The sequence below is a fragment of the Molothrus ater genome, chromosome 5 (assembly GCF_012460135.2).
Source record: "Molothrus ater isolate BHLD 08-10-18 breed brown headed cowbird chromosome 5, BPBGC_Mater_1.1, whole genome shotgun sequence".
Classification (NCBI taxonomy): Eukaryota; Metazoa; Chordata; class Aves; order Passeriformes; family Icteridae; genus Molothrus; species Molothrus ater.
In genome coordinates, this window is record NC_050482.2 from 6880372 (window position 1) to 6904537 (window position 24166).

Sequence of the window (24166 nt, forward strand, 5' to 3'; positions counted from 1 at the left end):
TCGTACATCAACTTCCAAATTTTAATCCCTTGCTTCTTAAAAGCAATCTCCTGCCAAAGCCCATGGAATATATTGATTTTTAGATATTTTTTTGGCAAACATTGAAGGAATACTGTCCATTAGAGCTAGATATGGACCTATGGGGGCTTGTGCACTTCTGGTGGAAGTGAGTCGGGCATGGTGTCTCTGTGCCAGCCAGTGGCAAGGGAGGATTTTAGCATCACTGGGGTGCCATGCCATGTACTCATCACCACGCCAGTGCTGCAGCACAGCCCATTTGGTGTGATGGAAACTGGTGAGCAGAGCCAAATGTCACCCCTGGTCATGTCAGGTCTTGTTTTGGGGCTGTGTTTCAGCCCCTTTGGATGTGGAAGTTTCTGTGTTTTATCAGTAGCAGTTGGAGAAAAATGACAATTCCCCTATCAATGCTCTCGTGCAATGTCTCCACAGGAAGCAGAGGGGGCCAGTCTGTGCTTGGGCTCTGCTGCAGATCAAGCACTCTTTTGTCAGCCCTTGTTTGCACAGCTGCCATGCCCAGAAAACTCACTTGCAGTCCTTGGTTTCCCAGTTCAGTTTGCTCCTTTAAATCTTGGCTGGCTGTGTTAAAATATTGCTCGAGCACAACGTTGCCTTCATTCATTTATATCATTGACTCCTTTGTAAAAGCACATGGCAGAATCATAGACTGAAAGTCTGGAGGGGAAGCTTGATAATTTTGCATTGAGCCCCAAGGTTTGTGCCTGCCTGAGGTACAGCATCCAACCCAGAGCTGCTCTGAACAGGGGGAATCCATCCTTTCTTTTCATGGTTTCATAGTTTCTTTTTTATACTAAACTTTTCATAGTTTCTTACCAGGTTTAATCCCTCTTTATGTTTGATTTTTTTTTTTTGTATACTTAAATTCCCTTGATTCTCACTCCTAGATTTATCTTCCTCTTCTTTTTCCCATGGATTGCAGCATCACATGAGGGTGAAAAGTCCTGAATCTAAAAAAGAATTGGCCTCTCTTTATTTGTATTTTTAATTCTAGACAACTTCTTTCTGTATAATGGCCTCAGAATATTCCTGAAATTGAACAAAGCAGTGGTGGCACCTGCCCTTTGTGACACAGATGGAGGAATTTTGGGGACACATTGGGATGTGGGAGATGCAAGCAGCACATGGGGTTTGCCAGGATGGAGGGGGAACATCAGGAAAAATAGCAAATGTGATGAAAAGGGGGTTGCAAAGATGGCAAGGGCAATTTTCCTTATTTCATATCAATTTGCATAATGGGATCTAATTTGCTTTAAGCAAGTCTCTGCTTTGGTGTTCACTTTTTTTCTTTGGAAACAAGTAATGGGAACTGCTGTCACTCCATCCCATGTCCATGTCCCCTTTGCTACAGCCCTAATATTGCACTATCATGTACCCTAAAAGCATCAGTGAGCTCCTTTGTGCAGAGTTAATCAGGCAGATTTATCTATTGCAGGGTGGGAGCCACATGTTGGGAAGGGAGGAGTCTGGAGAGGGAGGACAGAAGGAAGGAAAGATCTGCAGAGAAGTGGGGTTAAGATTCTCTCACTGAGGTAGGAAGGAGAAGGAATTGAAATAATATGGCCCATTGATTAAGATATTACTCTGGGATTGAGGAATCTTGGCCCTCTCTGCTCCATTCTCGCTGGTGATTACAGAAAAAACTTGTAGTTTTTCTGCACAATGCTTCCCCTTCTGTAAAGTGAGAGCAGCACCTTTTAAAATAATAAATCCTGTCAGGTCTTGAGTAGATCAGGCAGTCCAGTGAGTATTTCTGCAGGGCTGTGTGCAGGCATTTGGAGGCTTAGCAGAATGAATCCTCTGAACCTTTGAGACTCGCTTGGTGCTCCTAGAAGGGGATAAAAGTGGAGTTAATTAACCCATCCCCAAATCCCTCCTGATCCATGACCAGCAAGTAGCTGCCACTTCACAGTGCTTCTTTCCTTGGCTCTTGATGTACCCAAGCATCCCTGCAAGCCAGAGGGAGTTGCTCACATCTGGCACTGTTGATCTGCTTGCAGAGGAGTGGGACAAATTTGCTCCATCTCCATTGGACTTTGTGCTACCAACAAAACATTGTGATGATGCCACACCTGCTTGCCCAAACCCCAGGGTGTTATTGAAATGAATATTGTTCATCCTTGAAGGATTAATTATTGTGTATCAGGGCTGTAAGTGATTACATGCTCGTGCTTTAAAGGGAAGAAAGGAGCACATGGATTTCTGTGTGGATTTCTGCAGTGAGTGGCAGAGGAGCAGTGATCTCTGCTGGGAACCCCACTGCTGCTCTGTCCAGCTCCAGCAACACAACCCCCAAATTTGTCTAAATTTGTCGGCTTCACCCCAAGTAATCCCCATCTTGTTGATTTTTAAACTTGGAATTCCATTCTCCTTTTAGTAGCTTGTCATTTGAGAGTTCCTCGGAGTAGAGGAATGCTGTGCAGAACAAGCTGCTTCATTCGCAGGTGTGTGATGTGCACTTGACCAGGGACATTAGACACTGCATAACACCAGGGCTGAGGGCCTTGATGGTCTTGGGGAGGCTGAGACAAAGGGGGAAAGATGCCTCCTCCCCTCTCATCATGCCCTGGAGTGCAGCAGTGTAGGAGCAACGGGGGGGGTAGGACGGTCGGGACGGACGGACAAGAGATCTCTGATGCCAGGTCGTGTCTCAGAATCTCTGCTGGTCACAGTGACTCTGATATATGTACAAGCTTCTTTTCCCAGCAGTCAAAGAAGGAGTCAGAATTTTTCTATTCTTGTTCTCAAGGTTGGTTTTTATTTCTTATCTATAGCACTCTTTCTCTGACCCACTGAGGTCTGTCTGGCAGGTCAGGTTGAGGCACACTGCCCGCCTCAGAGGTGGTGCTGTCTTTTTATACTAAAAACTGCGTGTACATTATTTACCATAACTTCCCAATACCTATCACCTATGTTAGACAGTGAGCTTCTATTCTAAACTAATCTAAAAGTGCCACCATCACAGTAGAAGATGGAGGCCAAGAAGAAGAAGGAGAAAGACTGGACATGCTTAGATTTTTCTATCTTGCTTCTTGAACTCCTATTCTAAAAAACTCCAAAAATCTATTTTTCGCTCCTGACCAACTAACTATTATTTGACTTAAACTCTCTTGACTTGTAATTCTTCATATAAAGGTTGTTAATTGTTTTTTTCCAAGGGCTAAATCAAAGGCACAGGGGTCTTGGGCTCTGTGCCAAGGTCTCTGAGCCCCCCAGGCAAGGGCTCGAGTCCTCCAGGGCAGCCAGAGGAATTTCCTGGGTTCCGACAGTGGTGGAACTTGTGGTTTATTGCAAAGGGCCTGGGTGCAGGGTCCTGCTGGGAGCTGCCAGCCACAGCTCAGAGCAGGTCCCAAAGAGGGAGAGAGAGGTAAAGAGAGAGAAGGCAAGAGTGTGGTAAAGAAGATGAGAGCAAAAGAGTAAAAGAGAGAGGACAAAAGAGTAAATGAGAGAGAAGTTCCTGTTACAATACCATAAATCTTCTTCTGTGTTGAATATTCTAATTCTCCTAACGAATCTAATACAATATACAAATCCTATAGCATTTGCATACAGCCTATAAGAATCATTACATTACCGTACTGTGTTACATTTTAAACCCTAAAAACTACTCTTTGGACCTCTTCTGCCAAGCTAGTAGGGTCTGCTCTGACCCTTGGAGCTGTCTGCAAGCAGAGGGTATTGTTTCATCAAAAGGGGATTACCTTCAGCCAGCCATACCATTGTTTTCCAGTTGTTCAGGAACTAAGGTATCTCAAAGCTTGCTTTCATTTCAATCTCGCTTATAGTTTCTATATTCTCAAAATCTTTTGCCAAGCAATCATATTTATAAGGCTTTCCTGTTTCATCTTCCCCAACACAGCACCACCAGCAGTTGGGGTGGTATGTACAGACACCACCTCCCAGGGCACATCGTGCTCCAAACGCCATCATCCCTTTGAGGGACGCTCTTTGTGTCCTTTGGGGGTGATTCAGCTTCTTCAGCTGTCTCCTCCCAGATTACACTTCGTATTTGCTGTCTTCCCACACGCTCACATCCTGCCTCTGGTTTCAGGGGGGGACAGATGGGCTCAATGCAGAGGACCCTGGGGGGTGGGACTAAGCCTTTTCTCCCCCTTCTCTGTAGCACTGAGCAGTTTGTCTGCCCTCCCTCCAGAGCACAGGGTGTGGTGCCCGTTTGGTTTGCACACTCTCTCAGGGAGGGAGAGTGCCTGCAGCAGCCCCGTGCTCAGTGCTGCATCTCTGATCAACTCTTACCCAGCCTCTGCCTCCCTGGCTGTGGGTGACCCTGAGTGTGATGGTGAGGCTGCTTTGGGGAGCCTCTGAGCTTTCCCAAAATTAGAGAGTCAAAGCAGTAGTGAATGCATGGTGGAAACTGCAAAGTACATATTATATGGCTCTACACAGATATTTACTATATGTGTTATGCAGTATTGATTAGTAGTGCTGTATTAATATTTTAATAGTATGGTAAATGTAGTTTTGTAGTTAAAAGGTAACTTTTGTAGTTAAAATAGGAACTGTGTATGTGGGATATTTTTTTAAGAAAGGAATGAGGTACTCACACCAGATAGCAGCCACAGGACACCCAAATCTTTCAGAGAAAGAGAATTTATTGCTCCATTATCAGAAGAAATGAACTTCTTCCCACCTCGCTCAGCCATGGAGACACCATTAGGATTCAGAGGAAGAAGCTGACACTGCCCAGACAGAATCCTGTGTTTGAATGGAATTTATGCATCATGTATGAGATGTATGAATATTCAATAGGCTATTGCTTTTAAGGGTTAATCCTCTGTTAATGTGTGTCCTTTTTTGGGCTTATTTTGCCCAGAAAAGGTACCCAGACGTCCATAACTCTTTGTTTCTGTTGTCTCGTACTGTCCTAATCCAAATTGTCCAACTTATTATTACTCTAATTATATAGCTATTTTTAAAACCATTTTATTATCATTAAACTTTTTAAAATTTTAAAAACAAGTGATTTTTTTTTCACAAAACCACACCACAGACTAAACTGGAGGCTTTAAATGTTACAGCAGATTGATTGTGTTAAACTGCCATCATCGTGATGGTAGCAGGAGCACAAAGGATCAGGTGAATGTGTGTGGTGCATAAAGGAAAATGGATAAATAAATATAATAGTTTTCATTAAAAATCACTAATTGCTTGAAATGTCATTTCTAACACACCTTCAACTCAACTAAACAAGGCAAACCTGCCCTTGTCCTAACTAACTTTTGAAGGGACCAGGCACTAGACCTACACAACAAAATAAATCCTTCCAAACATTTGTTGTGTAACGCCAAATGGGTGGTGTATTGGTTTCCTGTTGCAAATATTAAGAATTTAATTTGTGATGCAATCTACCTGGAAATTTTGCTAAAGTACCATGGGATTTTCCAGCCATTTAGGTAGAATGAAGAGCCAAGTCATGTGTTTGTTGCTCTAACATCCTGCAGTGTATTACATTTGAGTTTGCTTATTGTTGACATTAAATTTCCTGTGTGTGAAAGTCCTTGCATGAACACAGCTTTTGATGAGCGATTATGGGCATAAATTCAGGTCAGTCCTAATATTTCCAGTGAATTCAGAGGAAACTGAATTAGTCTCTATGCTTGTGGGAAAGATCCTGCTGGGCACAATGGAACCTTCTGCTCTCCTCGTCATCACACAGGTGTTAGGACACTTGTGACCATAGAGGATAAGGTCCTGACACATGATTAAGCATCTTAATTAAGCTACTTGAACCTAGAAACATGTAGAGAGTTTTGCATTTGCTGACAATGCATGTTTACTTTCCTTCTGAACATACCCATCTGTTGCTTAATGAGTGGCCTCTTCTTAGAATTTTCCATTTTTTCTCTTGCTCTTAAAATATTGTTTGGAATTGGTGTAATTAATGTTCTGCCCTGGGCTTGTACAGGGGTAGTCTCTTCAGGATCTGCACAAGTTAAATATATCCTTTGCAAATTATTTGTAAACATTTAAGGAACAAACCCATAGAGGCAGTGCTGAAGTAGCTAATTAGATGTGTGCTTGTAGAGATGATTTTTCTCTTTAGAGCTAATGTTTTGGCAGGAGGCTTGGTGGGAATGGCGAGGATGTAAAAAAGCCATGAAGACTCTTGGAGCTGGTGCACAAAGGCTTAATGATGCTGTAGAGAAATTCAGGCATCAAGACCAGGTTTAACATCAGAGCAGCACGAATTTGGTGGGAAGGAGTGTGGGGCTGTCATATGGATGCTGATTCCCTGTGTGAGCTTCCCCAGGGGGTCAGATCCCTGCTTTCTCCCTGCCAGCCTGCACCCTGCCTCTGTCACTCCCTTGCACCCTGCAGCAAAGCTCTCCTGGGAATTCAGCCTCCAACCAACCATCTTCATTCATCTGACACAGGAACTGAATACACCTAATACTTAACTCAGATTCAGCCTCAGATACTTAACTGTTACACATTTTGGCTTCAGAGATGATTGAAATGATTTTTTCTGAATAATAACTGTATCCTGGGCTGTGAAGAACTTTGACTGTTTACTTTTGTCAAAAGGGCCCTCAGGCTACAAGGATCATCTGGTTCCTATCCCCCTGCCTTGGGCAGGGACATCTTCCACTAGACCAGGTTTCTCAAAGCCCTGTCCAGCCTGGCTTTGAACACTTCCAGAGATGAGGCATCTGTAACTTCCTTGGGCACCTTGTGCCAGTGCCTCACCACCCTCACAGTAAAGAATTTTGTCCTAATATCTAATCCAAATCTGCCTTCTTTGAGTTAAATACCACTATCCCTTGTTCTATCACTACACATCCTTGCAAAAAGTTTATGATGTTGAATAAAACACTGACAAGTATTGTGTAACTAAAAATAGCTCTGTGTTTTGCAGTCATGTGGAAAAAAAAAATGAAAATCACTATTTCATCTTGTCTTATCTTGTATTTTTTCAGGATCAAGCATGAAAATATAGTTGCTCTGGAAGACATCTATGAGAGTCCAAACCATTTATATTTGGTCATGCAGTTGTAAGTACTGAACCTAATGAAGTCTTTATATCAAAGTTGCCAACTCTTCTTGCTCTGGATTTGTTCTTTAACCCAAAAGATGGGAAATATAAGAGGTATTTGTCTCGTGTGCTACAGACTGCAAAATCCCTGGAGGGTGGTCAAAACCAGGCCTCTAGCTGTGGTGTGGTATGTTGTTGTTAAATTGGGAATTAAATTGTTTTGTGACTAGTCTAACCCAAATCAAACCTGAGTGGTTTTGTGAGATCACATCAAGAAAAAGAGAGCAGAACAGGCAGACAGGGCAGGGGTGTGAATTACAGCTGAGAAGAGCCAGATGTGCCATAGGGAAGCCTGGAGCAGACAGAGGCAGCTCTGGGGTTAAACACCTCAGGGGAAGACCTTGGGGAAAATGCTGGTCCTGTGTCTGTTGGTAAGGTCCAGGCATGGTGATGTCCTCAAAGTTGTTGTGCTGGAATTGTGGGGAGAATAGCATCCTGTAAGTTCTTAGTGTGTTTTTGTAGCCCTACATCTCAGTGCAGAGTGCTGCAAAAGGACTTGCACAGGAACATTAGTGTTGTACAAATTCCAACAAGCCAGCTGGACTGTGGGAAGTACCAATTTTGTGATAAGTTGATTCATAAATCCTTAGTTTTGTTTAATGTCTTCAGAAAAATAAATAGATATTATTCCTACTTATTATTAGCTTGTTTAATATAGTGTAACCATCACTTTTATAAAATCCTTGCATCCAGATATTTGGGTTATCTGAAATGTAGTTCTGTAATGAGAGGTGACACTGATTACATCTTGGTATAAATTTTTACTTGTTCACTATTCAACACTTCCTAGGGAATTATCCTTTCTGTTATAGCTGTACTTGTAAACCCAGCCAGTCAATTTTCCAAAGGCCAAGCATTTGGCTGTTCCAGGGGGACAGAGACCCAGTGGGGTGAGATGCCCAGCTGAAGGCAGCAGCCAGAGCCCATCAGCAGCATTTGGGGTGGCAGCTCCAGGCAGTCCCCAGCCCCAGCAAAGAGCTGTGCCTTGTGTTACAAGATAGACCAAGAGCACTGAACTGAATGTAGGGAATGATCTTCCTGCACTTTTTTGGGAAAGTGCTGTGTTATCTCAAGGTGGAGAGGACAAGAACCCTCCAGATTACTCAGGTTACTCCAAGCCAGGTACTCACCCTCATCTCTTTGGATGTCACATGAGGGATGGTGCAACCTCTGCATTGCTTCTGAGTCTTCATCAATAGTTAGGCTTGGGATCAATTGGTATCAAGAGTTGGGTGGCAACACTTCAAAGTCCAGGAGGCTCAAAATCCATTTTACTTGCCTCCTTTCATGGATTCTTGTCTGGGAGAAGGCATGTATGGATAAGCTCTTGTTTCCAAGGTAACACCAACTTGTTGATACAATGGCTGTGAACCATTGCACAGCATGAAGTATCTTATCATTTTGTTTATATTTCTGCCCTGATTATTATTAGATTCCCTGTGGGTTTTTCAGCTTCTCATTTTTGTGTATTTCTCCTAAACAATTTCTCCTAATTTTGCCTTCCTTTAAAACTTGGGTTCTGTGAAGCAGAAGGGATTCTGATCAAGCAGCTTTGAGAAAGCCACATTTAGACTGCAAAAAAAAAGAAGGGTCTAATCAGGGCCACTCAAAGATCAGTATCGTGAGCACAACAAATCTCAAATCCATTTGTCCTTTTCCCTGGGTCATTGCCTGCAAAGTGGACTCTAGCTAATACTTCCCAAGGATTATTTTGTGGTGTGGACAGCATTTTCATTACCAAACTTTAGAGCACTCCTTGCTGTGTTGTGGAAAATTCACATTACAGCCCCTGAGCATCTCGCAGCACCTCTGTGGGAGAAGGTTTTTGAAGGCAGACCAAGCCTCCCTGTTTATGTTTGTCCTTGAGTGCATCTCCTTTTACATGAAAGCCATGCTTGTTAGCAGGCCAGCTTGAAGGATAAATATCACACCTCATTTATTCTGTCAAAGATATGGGCAAGTAAAGGTCTCAGTGTCTGTGCTGGAGTTGGAAAGGAGGGAAGTTAAGAGGCAGCTGTCCATGTCTACTTGACACTTAATTTGTTCCTGCCAGTCCCCCTGGGAGCACTTCCCAGAGTTACGTAGCTGGTGGTGAATCTGCCCTGTGTGTTTCCCAGTATGTCCATGGGGAAAGAAGATCTCTGGCTTTGGTTTCACCACCTTGTTTTCACATAATATTGTATACAAGCCATCACAGAACTGTTCAAACTGACACAATCCTCTTAGTGCAAGGTAGACTAGAGGTTGGAGATTGCTGGATTTGACAACTCAGAATTTAAACTGCTGTCTCCAGGGGTTATACTGTTCCTTATAAAGGGCTGGGCTATTTTTTCTTTATTTATTTTCCCAAAATGCAAGATATTCCAACACAGTGTTTTCTAAGTTTGGCAAGGTTGTGGATGACTCCTTGCTGTCTTTGACTCCCAGCAGTGTAGCTCAGCTTTGGTGTGAGGTGGTCACTGGTGCAGCTGCAAAGCCAAATACAAATGTAGATAATCACTGCCTCTCCTGTAATGACTCTGCCAAACTTTTGCAGGCACTATAGAAAAATACTGTAGAACATTTGTCGTATTTCCGTGAGGATGATGTGCTTTCCAACCAGGAAAAAAATCTGCTCCATCCCAAGCTCAGATTTCCTATAGTAACTTTTAAGACCTACACTGGCAACAAAGACAAAAACCAAAATGAAACTCTGAAAGTTTCATTCTTTCTGGATGCTGCTTGAGATTTCCCCAGAGGATATTGTAGAAGACAGGGGGAAATAAATTGCTTTCAGAAATAGTTTTATTGAACAATTTTGGTGTGATAGTAAGCTCTGTAAAAAGCAGTTATAGGATTTTTGGTTGCTGTTGGTGCCATTTGATAAGAATTACCTTACTGTATCTTACAAGTGATCTGCCTTATTATACTTGTCAGTATAGGGAAAGATCTTGATAATCTGTTGTGGTTGGTGATGTCAGATACTAATGTTTCATTAGCATAATCAGCCTCTTTGGGTATTGATGATTCATTTTCTGCATGCTGGAAAATCATGCAAAAAAATGGATTTACATAAACACATGGAATCTTAGAGTCATTTAGGTTGGAAAAGTCCTCAAAGATCATTGAGTCCAACCATTAACCTGTCACTGCCAATCCCACCATGTCCCCAGGTGCCACATCCACACATCTTCTAAGTACCTCCAGAGGTGGTGACTCCACCACTTCCCTGTGCAGTCTGTTCCTGTGCTTGACAATCCTTTCAGTGAATAATTTTTTCCTGATAATCCAATCTAAATGTCTTTTCCAGCGGAGTTTTGTGGGTCCATTTGCAAATGCTGTTTCTGACTGTGCTGCCTGCGTAGATCAGAGCAGATTTCCAAGGCTTGACTGATTTCATCTCTATTGTTCAGCTGCATTGAAGTGTGAAGCAGCAGAGTTTGGTTTCCCTGAGGTTTTTGTGTAACCTGTGCTAGTCAAAGCAACAGGATTTGAGGCTGTTGCTTCTCCAGCAGAATAGGGCACCATGTTAAAAATCTATTAAGACAGTAATTTCCTTTTTCTCTTTTTTTGTTTAAAAAAGGTAGGAACTTAATATTTTTGCTACCTCTACTCTTCTGTCAAAGTTGGTTGAAGTTCACCCAATGGGTCAGAAATTACTAAGGGCTGGCAAGTTGGGCTGGCAAGTTGGGATGGAGGGTCACTGCCTCACTGCCTTTGGAAAACAGGCTAAAAATGGGTCTAAAAGGCACCTCCAAAACATATAGAGCAGCCCAGGGTAGTGTGCAGCTACATAAGTAATGATCAAAGCTGAAGATCCACCTCTGAGTTTCATTACACCTTTTTGCAGAGTCAAGAATATTAAAAAAGCCAGAGGAATTCCTGTCAATACTAGGATCTAGTTAAAGAATGTGAAAACCATAATGCCTGTCTGGTGTAATGTTCCATCCCTTTGTAGCATCTGTGATCTGATCCTCTTGGCAGGACTGCTTTACCTAGATCCTGTCAGCTGCTGTTTCTGGTTCTCCAAAGAAACCAGAGTATTTTCCTGTGTGATGTCTTTTGAGACTTTGGCATCTCTGTTGAGAACAAGTTTTTAGAGTGAGCATCCTTTCACCCAGCCCTGAAGTACTTCTCCTTACCTTTGCAAAAAAACCCAGCCCAGGCTGAGCTGAAACCCCCAACCCTGAAGTTTTTCCAGCTTGGTATCTGAACTCTGATGAATTATTCAGATTATTTCTGTCACAGAAAAGCTGAGATGAGGGAGGCTCCTTCCTGCCGGGTGCAAGTCACGCACTGAGGAAAGCTCTGCCCACAAGTTTGCAGGCTCAGAATCCCAGTGTCCCATTCCTCCCTGTTTATCAGCTCTACCCTGCCAGACACAAGCACCTCAAAACTCTGCAATGCCTTGGGAAGCAGCTCAAACAGGCAGGAACTCACCAGTGGTAAAATCCGCAGAAGTTTTTGTTATTACCGGAACCACTTTTGCCTTTCAACTGTTTTGCTAATAAGTAAGCAGAGTGCTACTCTGTGATTAAGTGCTGAATTCACTTTGTGTTTTGAAAGCCCAATGCCTGAGTGCACTCTGAGAGCAGCCGAGCATGAGCTGTGCGTGTAAGTGACATTTCAATGAAAATATTCAGCCTCCAAGAAAAACAAGAGACAATGGAAGGAAGTGTTGTGTTTGCCAGGTTCCTCACGGAGCCTAGAGAGGGCTCGGTGTGTTACAAAACAGAGATCTGCATGCCAAGCCAGTATCACATCAGGATGCTAATTAAAGCAAAACACAGATCTGCCATGCCACATTCCTTAGGTGAGGCTTATTCCCCTGCTTGGGGGGTTTTGTGTAAGCTTTATGCAAAAGAAGGACCAGAAGGAAATCTCTCTGCATTCACAATGGAATTTATACCATAGAACCAAAGAATGATTTGAGTTGGAAGGGACTTCTAAGATCATCCAGTTCCAACCCTGTGCCCTGGGCAGGGACACCTTACACTAGACCACGTTGCTCAAAGCCCCATCCAGCCTGGCCTTAAACACTTCCAGGGATGAGACATCCACAACTTCTCTGCTCAGCCTGTTCCAGGGCCTTAGCAATGGATAATAAAAGCATACTGGGCTCTTCAGGAGCAGAAAGGTAGCAGTTATTAATCCAGTATCAATTTGACATCTTTTCCTTTGTGGAAAAAAAGATTATTCCATCTGTTGGGTTACACTGGTCAGTGCTAAATACAAAGGAGGATCTCCCCTTTTCCAGTGGCAGAGAGATTATAAACAGACTAGAAAAGATTAATGTTGGGGTAGAGATCAGGGCATGGGTAAATTTATTTGTAATAGATTAATAGACCCCAGATTGACCACCAGAATGGCTTTTAGACCTGTAATCCTGTGGATTCTGTGTGATCCTGAAAGTATGAGTGTGCTCATTGGTCAGTCCTAGCTGCCTCCAGCACTTTTCATTTTTCATGTTTTTTTTCTGGCTGTGGCAGAACTTTTGGTAACTCCTAGTCCCCATGTCTTCTCCAAACACAGCACCTTTTCCTCAGCAGCAGTCCTGTTGCTTCCTTGTGCTTCAGCTGTGCCTAGGACCAGGCATTTTAGAGTCTCTGGGCAGCAGCCCAGCCTTCCTACAGCGACAGAGGAATGATGAGAGTCTTCTTCACCTTGGAGACTACAAAAAACTTTCTCATTATGCCTTTCAAAACTACTTAGAAGATTCTGTCACCTTCAAGAGCTGAAGACAATTGCCAACATCCTTGTTCCAAAGCTTACACTTGTTATTGTTACCTTAGTCAAAGCATCCCAGTAAGGACTCATTAGCAAGGCCGCACTATGGTTTGGGGTTATTTTTTTCAATTGGAGTGACATGCTACTCCTGATGGAGAGTGGTAATCTTTTTTTCCTGTAGCCTTGAGAATAAAGAAGTAATGGAGAAAAAATTTTCTCATTTTCATTGAATAGACAGCATTATAACATTGTTTGCTTTCAGAGAAATGTGAATTCAGATGAAAGTGGATTTTTTTAAGATATCTATTGTTGCAAAGCTGCTGTTGTCAATAGAGAAAACAAAGGGTAAGGCCAAAATTCAAAATAAAACTTGTTCTAATACATTAATCTTTAAAGTTACAAAAAGATTTGAAGGTCCCATGAATTTGTTTGTTTCCCTGTGTTGGTGATTACAACAAACAGAGAGTTATTTGTTGTAATGCCCACTCCTCAGCAAGGGCTGGTACCAAATCCTTAGGGTGACAATATGTGCCTTGATTGTTTTTTTTAATAGCAATAGGTTTTGGCAGCATCAACTTGAGTTCCTTCCTTCAGCCCTGCAGCAGCTGCCTCACTAAGTCCCAATTTAGGAATTTCTTGCAGCTGGGTGTGGGGGTGTATCTGCCTGTGTTGTATGGCTTGGTCTGGAACAGGCGATTGAAGGGGCAGGAATACAGATCTGCCAGTAATCCTGTATAATATCACTGCTTCCCTGAGAGCAGGAGTGAGGCTTTTCTCTCCAAGCAGCAGGAAGGTGGCTATTTAGAGCCCTAGCAATTTTCTTTCCATTTTGTTGGCTTTGGATAAGGATCTCCTTCCTTTCATGCTTTGCCCAGAAGTTTCACTGCTGGTTACTTGGTGTTCACGTAGTCACTGAGTGAGTCTTTTAGATTTAGTTCTGCTTCTCTCAGCTCTTGGTGATTTACACTGTGGTGCTCCAAAGTCAATTGAATAGCTGGTGTTTAATTCAGGTGGAAGGGGCTTTGCAGCGAGGCATATAATAAATTTTAAATCCATATATGCCACAGTGTGAGAATTCATTATGATACAGTGGGATCTCTCTCAGGCATGAAGTGGAGTCATTCTGATTAAATGGTTACACTTATTTAAACAGAAAAGGCTTTTCATAACAACCTGCAAAGCTTTGAAGTGAAATAACACGGTGTTGAATCAAGATGCAAAATGAACGTGGGCGTTCCCAAGTCCATTCTTTTACATGGAAAACATTATTAAAAGTTTTCTTCTGGAGGAAGGTTCTACAGGCTGTGGTGAGGAGGCTGGTGAGTGCTACGTGACAGTGTGTTCCAGAAGACATTCCATGGCAGAAAAACAGGCTCAATTTCCCAGGCATGCTCATGTCCCAGCTCCAACCTCTGTTCCAGGCTGTGCAGTCAGGCAGGTGACTCTGCTCAGGAGTCTGCAGGTGACTCCAGAGTCAGTGCTGGCCTAACTTGCACCTACACTTGCATTGTACTACAGCAGGTGATGAGGAACATCATCATCCCATTCATAGTCACACTGAAAGAAAAGATCTCTCACTACACATTTTGTCTGCATTGCCCCAAAATCTCTGCATAAGGGTGTGTGTTGTTTGTGAGGTCCACAGGACAAGGTGAGAGATGAGAATCTGACTCCAAGTTCTCAGAAGGCTGATTAATTATTTTATGATATTATATTATAATAAGGAGTACTATACTAAAATTATATTCAAGAAAGAGAAGGATACAGACAGAAGGCTTAACAAGAATCATAATGAATCTTGTGACTCTCTCCAGGCTCTGACACAGCCTGACCCTGATTGCTCATTAAGTTAAAACAATTCACATGAAACCAAACAACCACCTGTTGGATAAACAATCTCCAAACCACATTCCAAGCAGCAAAACACAGGAGAAGCAAATGAGATAATATTGTTTTCCCTTTTCTCTGATGCCACTCAGCTTCCAAGGAGAAGAATCCTGGGCAAAGAGGATTTTCCAGAAAATATGATGGTGACAAAGGGTCTATTTTTAAAGCCAGGTTGATGCATATAGATTTCTGTGCCTGGGCTGGGTGTCAAGGCCTTGAACAGGAGAATGTAAAATCTAGAATTTTTTGTGGAAATGCAGGTTGCTGTTTGAAACCCTGTTTTGACTTTTTGCAGTACTGTGATTACCTCCTCTTACAGAAACTATTTTCATACGTCTGCAGAAATACTTGCCATAGGTTTCTGCTTTAAACATTCTCCCTGGAAAATTATTTAGTGGAAAATGAATGTGGAGAATTTTGTGGTTTTCTTTTTCTTTCTTTTTTTTTTTTATTTTCCTGAAACACTGGTTAGGTCTGCTGTAGCCAAACTTTTATTTTTGAAGCATTTTATAGAAAAAGAAAATAGTGTTGCTGGTGAAGCCTTTCTTTGATGCATTTACAGAACATGTGCTCATTTCATTCTGATTCATGCCACATGGTTATATCTTAGCCTGTCAAGGCCATTTTTTTTCTCTTAAATTGGAGGAAAATCGTGTTCAGAGACCCAAATATTTATGTCATCTTTTCCCTTCTCCAAGACAAAATTCCCATTTGGGGCTGTGTGATCCTGGCTTAGCTGAAAAGGGCTTTCTCTACTAGTCCTGAAGATGGTTTGGAGGAGTTTGGTGTTTATTCTGTCTAATTATTCTGTTGGCAAGGAGCATTTAACCACTCTGTAATTGTATTTTCTTCATCCCTCACTGATGATACTCTAAGGAGCACTGATATCCATGAGTGAGACCTAGTGGAGCCTTTAAATGTCCAGATGTCTCTGAGGAAAGAAGATACAATTCTCCAAAATGCATTGTAAAGAAAGAGTCAGAAACACAGGTTGAAATCCACTGAAAGGGAGCTAAGATTTTAAGACCTGCATTATCATAAACAGAGGCAGCATTACTAAAACTGGGCTTGGCATCTGTAGTATGAAAAATCAGGTAGAAAATTAAAATTCATGCAATTCTTTTTCTCTCTGTTGTAGAGTTTTTGCCATAAAAAATCTGCTGTGAGTCTCTTGCAGCAACAGAAAAGGGGATATTCCTACAGGAGAACACAGAGCTGCCATGGCTGTGATGTTCCTTGTTTTGATGGTGATGTCAGAAATACTCAGTTCTGAACTGCATGGTCACCCTGGTGCAAGACATCGCCCAGTGCCATGGGACAGGAAAGGTGTAACCATAATTAAGCAATGCTGAGCAGAGAGGAGAGAAATCACCTTGCTCTGATTACTCACTAGGCTTATCTGCAAGAATATTTATCTGACTGCAGCCCAGGGTCTTTCCTGTTGATTAAGGCTTGTTTTCCTGTAAGCATGGAGCAGGACCACTTGCAGAAAGTGCTTCTGACATTTTGCTTCTTGGGGCTGAAAACTCCCTGCCAGAGACTTTTAAATCTGCTCTTTTCAGATGCTTTTGAAGATGGATTTGCTGTAGAGAGGTTCTGCTTCCCATTGGTGCTGTCCTGCCTTGTCTGAAGGGTGGTGGGGGAAATGTAGGTTAGCTCTCTGTCACTGATGATTGTGTCACCAGACAAAATGTATTTTAGAAGGAAAATTTCCTAGAGAAAGGCATTTTATTTTGCACTCTCTTCCTCTGCAGCCTAACGTGGTTGCAGCTGGAATCCCTCTCCTTGCTGCTGATGTGTGACCACTGCCAGGAGACCCATGGCAGCTCCTAGAAACAGCAAGTGGGAGCATTTTGGGGAAAGAGCATTCCTCTGATGTGTGTGGGCATTTATTTTGTAATGGAATGGGAGTGAGGAGTGCTTGTGACATGTGCAGGAGTGCTCATGCCTGCAGGCAGGGTTGCTGCTGGAAGTGATTCACGCCAAGGTGGAGAGAGGTGCCTTTGAACAGTCTCTGCTTTAATCCTGGTCCCACCTGAGCTAAATTAACTGCAGAAATGTGCTGCTACATTCATGGCTGTGTGTGGTTGAAAGTTTAGAGCAAAAAGGCAACAGTTTTCACAACACCACAGGTAAAAAAAAGTGGGAAGGGAAGGAAAAATAACAAAACAGCTGATGAGCTGCTGCCTGTTCTTGGCTGAAGGTCTAGAGCCTCTCCCTGGCCTGAGTTTCCATGCAACATGCTGTGAAATGTGGCCAGGTGATAGTCATACCACAGATTTCCCCCTGTGGCTGAGCTTTCCTGAGCACAAGCCTGCTCTCAGCCTGCTCCACTTGGCATGTGTCTTCATCCAAGGGGTTCTTCCTGCACAAGGGCTTTCTCTGCAGTTTTCCTGGTCACACTGGTGGACATATACTGCTCCCCAAAACTGCAGCAGCATGGTGTGCCAGAGACATTGGAAGCTTTCCTTGTTATTTGTCTCATGTTCTGCTCTAGGGCACCTAAAGCCAGTGTGTTTGCACAAGCCCTTGGTGCTGGTGGCGGGCATATTTAATTAATCTAGGTCTTACATTCTCCTGTTTAAGGCCTTGACACCCAGCCCAGGCACAGAAATCTATATGAATCAACCTGGCTTTAAAAATAGACCCTTTGTCACCATCGTATTTTCTGAAAAATCCTCTTTGCCCAGGATTCTTCTCCTTGGAAGCTGAGTGGCATCAGAGAAAAGGGAAAACAATATTATCTCATTTGCTTCTCCTGTGTTTTGCTGCTTTGGAATGTGGTTTGGAGATTGTTTATCCAACAGGTGGTTGTTTGTTTGGTTTCATGTGAATTGTTTTAACTTAATGAGCAATCAGGGTCAGGCTGTGTCAGAGCCTGGAGAGAGAGTTACAAGATTCATTATGATTCTTGTTAAGCCTTCTGTCTGTATCCTTCTCTTTCTTGAATTTAGTGTTTATTATAATATTTTATTGCTTGGTCCTTTGCCTGGTGTGTGACAGCCTCTGGCAAGGCAAATGCCATAAAGATGTGCCTCTGCCATCATGAAGGACCACTGCAAACCCCAGTGGGCCCTTTATGAATCAGGAAGGGTTGTTTGGCTCTAAATTCTGGTGTGTGGCTCCTGGTACAGGGGCTCCCAATGCAATCCCAGGGCAGAGGAGGCAGCTCATGGCTCCAAAGAGGAGGAGGGAAAAGCAGAAGCTGAGCCATATGGAAGAGAAAGGAGAAGCAGACACAGCAGCTCAGTGGTAGGTGCTCATTAGGCTGTCTCTGATGTGCTGGGAAGACTGAGTTTATCCTGCTAAAGGAATTCTAATATTCTTCTCTAAGCTGAAAAATTTATCAGAGTGGGTAAAGTACAGGTCTTTTTATCTATGGAAAAATATTCTAGCCTGTTTACTAACAATGTGTAACAGGAACCAGCAGCTGCTGCTCTTGAAGTCTTGTGAGGATGTTTTTGTGGTTAGAGCACACAGATCTGAAAATCTGGAGTTCTTGTCTTACTCTGTCATTGATTTACATGGTGGTCTCAGATCACTTTGTCTTTTAATTTCCCTGCTCGCAGAAAGAGAATACCTTCCTAATTAATTCTGGGTAAGATTAATTGGGTTTTTCTTTGTTGGGGTTTTTTCTCTCGAGTCAGTGCTGCTCTTTGTGGAGTAAGTTGTTAAAAGAAATAAGAGTACTGAAGTCTGGCCTCTGGTGTTGTTCACTGAGGAGCACTGTGGTCCATCTGTGCAAAAGTGAATGAACTTGTTTGCCAGGACCTATTGACTGCTTTGAAAATCATATTCAGGCATGCCTTAATCCCACACTCTGCAGTAGCTGTGCAGTGGCTTTATCCCTCCTATCCCATCCGTGTCTGGGCAGAAACCTCCAGCAAACAGAGCCCAGGCTGTCTGGTGACTCAGTGTAACAGCATGACTGGTGATGGCCATCATCATTGCACAGATTTATTTATCCTTGTGATGTAGGTATGTGGAAATCTCAAGCAGCAGATGTATGACAGCCAGAGTTAAAAATCCACTTACATAAAGCCAGGATTTCACCTACTGTGCATAGATGTGGGGGCAGCCAAATGCATCATGCCATCAATGGAGGGAAACAAAAAGAGTCATCAGTTAAAACTTGGTAAGGAAGAGCTATAAAGCAGCAGCTTAAACCCAGGCTGGGTAGAAGCTGAACAGGAGTATATCCTGGATTTTAATGTTCATTTCTTTGTGCTGCAGGGAGGTGGAAGTGGTTATTGCAGATATGGGGATGTGGGAGCAATGTGCCAAAACACAGGGTATGGGGGGCTCCAGCACCTCTGCTCATGCTTCCCCCGTGCAGTGTGACTGGATCTGTGTGGAGGAAAGGTGGGATGGGTGATTTGGGAATTCCCAGTGTGCCTGGGTGCCCTCCAGCTCAGAAGGAAAGTCATTCTGTGTCCCCATCTCTCTCTTTGTACATGCAAAGGAGTAAGCTCAAAGTGATGGATGCCTCAAGATGCATTACAATAACAAGTAAGATAACTAGTTGGCAGCTCTATGTTGGAAACACTTACTGCCCTAAATAATAATAATAAACACCAGAAAGGGCCTTTGGAGAATATATATATGTTAGTATATAATATATATAATAACATATATGTATTATATAATATATAAGTGTAATCAGACCCACCAACCCTACTGTGAAAATTGTCTGGGTGTGCTTGGGCATCATATTCCCACTCTGGGGGTGGATATGAATGATCATTTTGACTCCTATCTCTACCAGTAAATACGAAAGGTGTGTATTGGTGCTGTCCACTGAGCTGTGTGCAGGCACTGGCCAGGAGATGGCTGGCTCAGGGTGACCCAGCTCAGGGGACTGTGCCATCAGCCCTGTCAGTGTGGGCAGTGGTGGGACAGTGTGCTGTTTCTGTTCAGGGACAGAGCAGGCACAGCCTCCAGGCCCTGCTCCTCCTTTGGGAAGTGAAAATCATTGCCTTTTCTGCCATGTGTGGATGCTGTGAGTATAAACATGTTAAACTCTATGAAGTTTTGAGATAATAATATCAGTTTAGGCATGTAAATGCCTCGGACGAATATATTGTGCAAACACCAAGTGGATTAAAGTACAGCTTCTGCACAGTGATATTGCTTAAAGGCTGCTTTAGTTCCATTTCAAAGGATTTCTCAAAATAAATAGTCTGAATCCTGCTCCCTCTCTGCAAAAAATATGGACACTGTCACCAAAAAGCCATTAGAAGAGAAAAGCAAATCATCCAAAAGCTTTCTCCTGGTTTAAATTTTTTAGATTTCAGAGTGGGAACAACTTCATTTATCCATTAAGTGTTGGTCTGGCACCACTCTCCATCACCCTGTGGCACAAATCACTGCACCAGGAGCTCCTTCTGGCTCTTTTCAGAGCTTTGGCACAACTCAAACTTCAGCCTGTCCACAGTCTCACCACTGGCAAGGACGAGGGCTACAGAAGTGGTTTGCAGAGTCACATTCTGCCACCTAATTCCCACCTGTGGATGCCAAAAGTTATTTTGCCACAGGTAACTCTGCTTGGTGATTCAATCTTTCCTAAGGGCAGGACAAGGAGGAGAAGAAATGGGAGAGGGAACCCCAGCTAGCAGCCAGAGAATTGGCTCTGTGGCAGCAGAATTGCCTCTAGGTGTGAGACACTGTCTGGTGTACCCTCAGTCATGCATACACCACGCCATGTGGCTGTGAATGCAAAATTTACTTCCTTGCTGTTTACTTAATCTACAGCTCTTGGTAGTAAATTATATTCATTGCCTCCAGTTCCTGTTCCTGTGGAATAGTTATTTGCAAGGCAAAGGAAATGCGTACTGGTTTTATTCTGTTTGGACTTTGAATGCATAAAATAGTCAATTTTCTTCAGTCTGAAGACACAAGTGCCCTTTAGAATGTTAGTATTAGCACTGTGTTCAGGAAAAATATTTTTTTTTCAAAATCTTACTTCTCATGTACTGACTCATTTTAAAGAATTGAGCATTCTTTATGGTTTTCAGAGAAATTCCTAAACCAAAAGGTATCCTACTTCCCTTCATCTTGAATTCTTACTCAGCATCATATCCCAGGGTAGCTTAGCCTTGCACAATTAAGCTGTGAAGCCTTTTCCCTGTAGAGCTCATTGGTACAGAGAGGTGAAAAGCAAATACAGTTTCTTGTAAGGTTTTACTTCTGGCAATATGTTCAGAATTTCTCTTGGAGATTCTAAAATTTTATTTTCTGGTAATTTGTAGAGTCACTGAAGGGTTTGAATCAGAAGGGACTTTTTTAGAATTACCTAGTTCAACCACCTCTGCCATTGAGCAGGGACATGTTTCATTAGATGAAGTTGCTCAAACCTCCATCCAGCCTGACCTTGAACATTTTCAGTCTCTTAATTACATGTCTGAATGTGTGGTGAGGGCTTTGCCTTGGCTCCCACAGATAATGTGATGGTGTCAGGCCATGCAGGGTGTTCCAGCCAGGCTTCTGCAGATGAATCATCTGAAGGGTGGTTTTTGAAGGATTGGGCTATTGCATTTGATTCACTCTCCTTGGCAAGCTGAAAATAGTGTGCATTGTTCTCATAATCCTTAGCAACTTGAAAACTGCCATGAATTGAATACATTTTAATCTTTACCTACAGCAAGGAAATAGGCTAATTCAGTTATTCCTGCAGTTCCTTAGCTAATGTTAATTAACTGATGGTTTTGTATTTTTCCAGCAGTTTTCTAAACATTTCCCTTATCATTTCAATGAGCCCTTCACAAATTATGAGGCATAGTGAATAGATTTATTTCTGTCATGTGCATTAATAAGTCCAAACAATACGTTAAAATATAACTGTCCAGGAAACAAAGACCCACTCCCACAATCTCATAAATCATAGATTGCCAAGATTAGTAATCCCCTGGGTATGATTTTTGCAGGGGAGTTGTTAACAGTCATGTTATAGAACAAAAACAGCCCAAGGGTGAGGTTGAGAAGTGGTACTGCACATTGGTGGAGTTGTAGGGTACATGCAGGGACAGAGACCACAGACCCACCAGATATAACAATTCTGCACCAAATCGATCTGGATGACTGAATTTCATCTTTGCCTATTCCGAGTACTGTCTAGAGCTGCACTTTCTTTATTTCCTCTGAAATACACTCCTCTGTTGATTTACAAGTAATTTGGTGGATGACTTATGTGTGGTCAGAGAAATTGTTGAAAGCCCTGGATTGGTAACTTCAGTCTCCTGTGCTTAAAGGTGCAAGTGATAAGGGTTGTAGTACACTTGGGAAGATCAGCTCTCAAATGCCCAGGACAAATGACCACGGATGTTGTGTGATGCAGAGGAAGCACCAAATGTCTGCATTAGGGTAAATTTTGTCTTCAAAAACAAAGGAATGGCTCTTCTTTGGTTACAGTGATGTGGTGCTCACTACCAGTTTCGTGGAGGAGTTACAGTTGTGTCTTGAAACAACACCTGACTCGTGATTTCTGCCATGATCTGATTCCTGGGCCCAACTGTGTTGAGCAAAGACTTCCCTCTCCTGTCTGTCCCTCCCCTCTCCTGTCAAAACTGCATTAAGCAACAGGCTGATGAAAATTCACAACCATCAAACCCTCTGGGACCGTTGGTAATCTCATTTCATGTTCAGCTAGGAATACTCTCTTCCTTTTACCTTTACTTGGTACAAACCAAACACCTCAAAGAGACCTTTGAGGACTCTATGGACAGATTGGAAGCAAGACAGAGGATAAACAGGGCTAGTGGGATGAGGATGGTGGTGAGCAGCACTGATCTGCTTTAGGTACCCAGCCAAGGAGTTGGTATGGGCTCTGACACTGCCTGGGGCTTTCTCAGCCCTGCAGAATGCAGAGATTCTGTGTCCATGCTCACATCTAGGGGTACAACCTGCTGTGGCTGAGTTCACCTAGGAATTTTCTGCTAACTTTGATGGAATCAGTCCTGTAGGTGAAAGATTAGGGTTTGCCTCTGAAAATAGCTGTAGTAATTGAAAAAAAAAGCAAACAAACAAACCAGCCCTGCATGGGATTGGTAGAGTGGTTGTGATAAGCAAGGGAAGTAAATACTTTGGTAGATAAAATTTGGAGATAAAAGGGTAGGAGTAGACCAAACCTGCTGCTTACAATGAGGAATTCTTCCCAGGCCTGTCTGTTTCAGGCTTACTAAACAAAGAGGGCAAAGGGCTCATTCATGACTCCTGGGCAAGCCTAGGGCAAACTGCACTACCCTGCTGGTGGCCAGGCTGCTCTGCACCTCCTGTACATCCCCAGCACAGAGCAGTGGCCCTTGTCTCCTTGAGGCCTCAGATGGTGCCATGATGTCCCTCAAACACGATCAATATGCTGCTGGGCATTTTCCAGGTCAGAGGCTGTCACAGCATGAGAAGGACAATGTTGCAGTCCACTTTCACAGCATGGCACAGAGTGTGGGACCAGTGTGGGAAGCTGGAATGTGTTGGAGAGAGATCTTGTTGTACTGATCCAAGCCAGAGCCAGGGTGTGACCTGGGAGGGAATCCTTGAACCTCATGCATTCTGTGCCAAAGTGAGTGCTTAGGCTCATTTCCTGGCCATTCCTTGGTTGGCATTTGTTGGTGTGTCCTACATCTCCCTCCAAGCAGAGGGAGACCCCAAAGTCCTGACAGTGGATTGGCATGGTCAGATCCTCAAGCAAATCCACAACCTTCTCGAGAGGACCTTCATGTCTTCCATCCCAGTCAATCTGAGGACTGAGGAGGAGGGGGATTAGGGCTGGCCTTGGTGTCTCTGGTGCTGGAGGCCCGGCTGGTGGCTCCTCTTCCAGGGCAGAGGGGACACTGCCGAGGCCACGCTGAGCACAGCAGCTGGTGGGTAGGAGTCAGTGCTGAGGCAGCATCCTGTGCTTGCCTGGTGGTGTGAAGAGCTGCTGGGCCGTGAGGGAGGGGAGGAGGGAGTAAGCTGGGAGGAAGCTGTCACGGATCTGCCTCTCACTGCTGCTGGCAGTCCCACGCTGGCTGAGTCAGAGCTGGCGGGAAAGGCGAGACACTCGGGTGGTCTCTGGGAAAATCCACACTCAAAGACAGTGAGGAAGAGAGAACCAACAGGACCCAGCCAGAGGCCTCAGGCCTGGTGTTGCAGAGTGGATGAAGATGAGGAAGACTGTGCTGGAAGGCTGTGGTGTGCAGGAGTTTTGTGCTGTCTCACACCCCTGAAAATCATGATTTGACATCGTGGTTGGCTGTTAGGAGGCTCAGCTGTCGGAACTCAGTACATCCCTCTGGGTGTCCAAAGTTGCCGAGGACCCTGCCGGGGGGCTTGGAGACCCTGGCATGCTGCCCAGAACACCTTGGGGATTTGATTTTGACCCTTAGAGCAAGTTGCCAATTTGTATGCGGACCTGAAAGTCACACAGGTTTGAATACTGTAATAACAAAATGATCACAGGGTGAAAATGTAGATTTTAAGATTTTTGGTATGAGGGTTATAGGGACAAGATGG

At 43.4% G+C, this 24166-nt stretch overlaps 1 protein-coding gene across 3 annotated transcripts in view; it reads left to right on the forward strand.

The window, feature by feature from the left end:
- The window catches only part of CAMK1D (calcium/calmodulin dependent protein kinase ID), a 220255-nt gene that overhangs the window by 124203 nt on the left and 71886 nt on the right, over positions 1–24166 (forward strand). For all 3 annotated transcript variants that reach the window (XM_036400264.2, XM_036400266.2, XM_036400267.2), the window contains exon 3: positions 6972–7046. In XM_036400264.2, coding sequence (XP_036256157.1) covers positions 6972–7046 — 75 coding nt within the window. The remainder of the gene's footprint in view (positions 1–6971; positions 7047–24166) is intronic.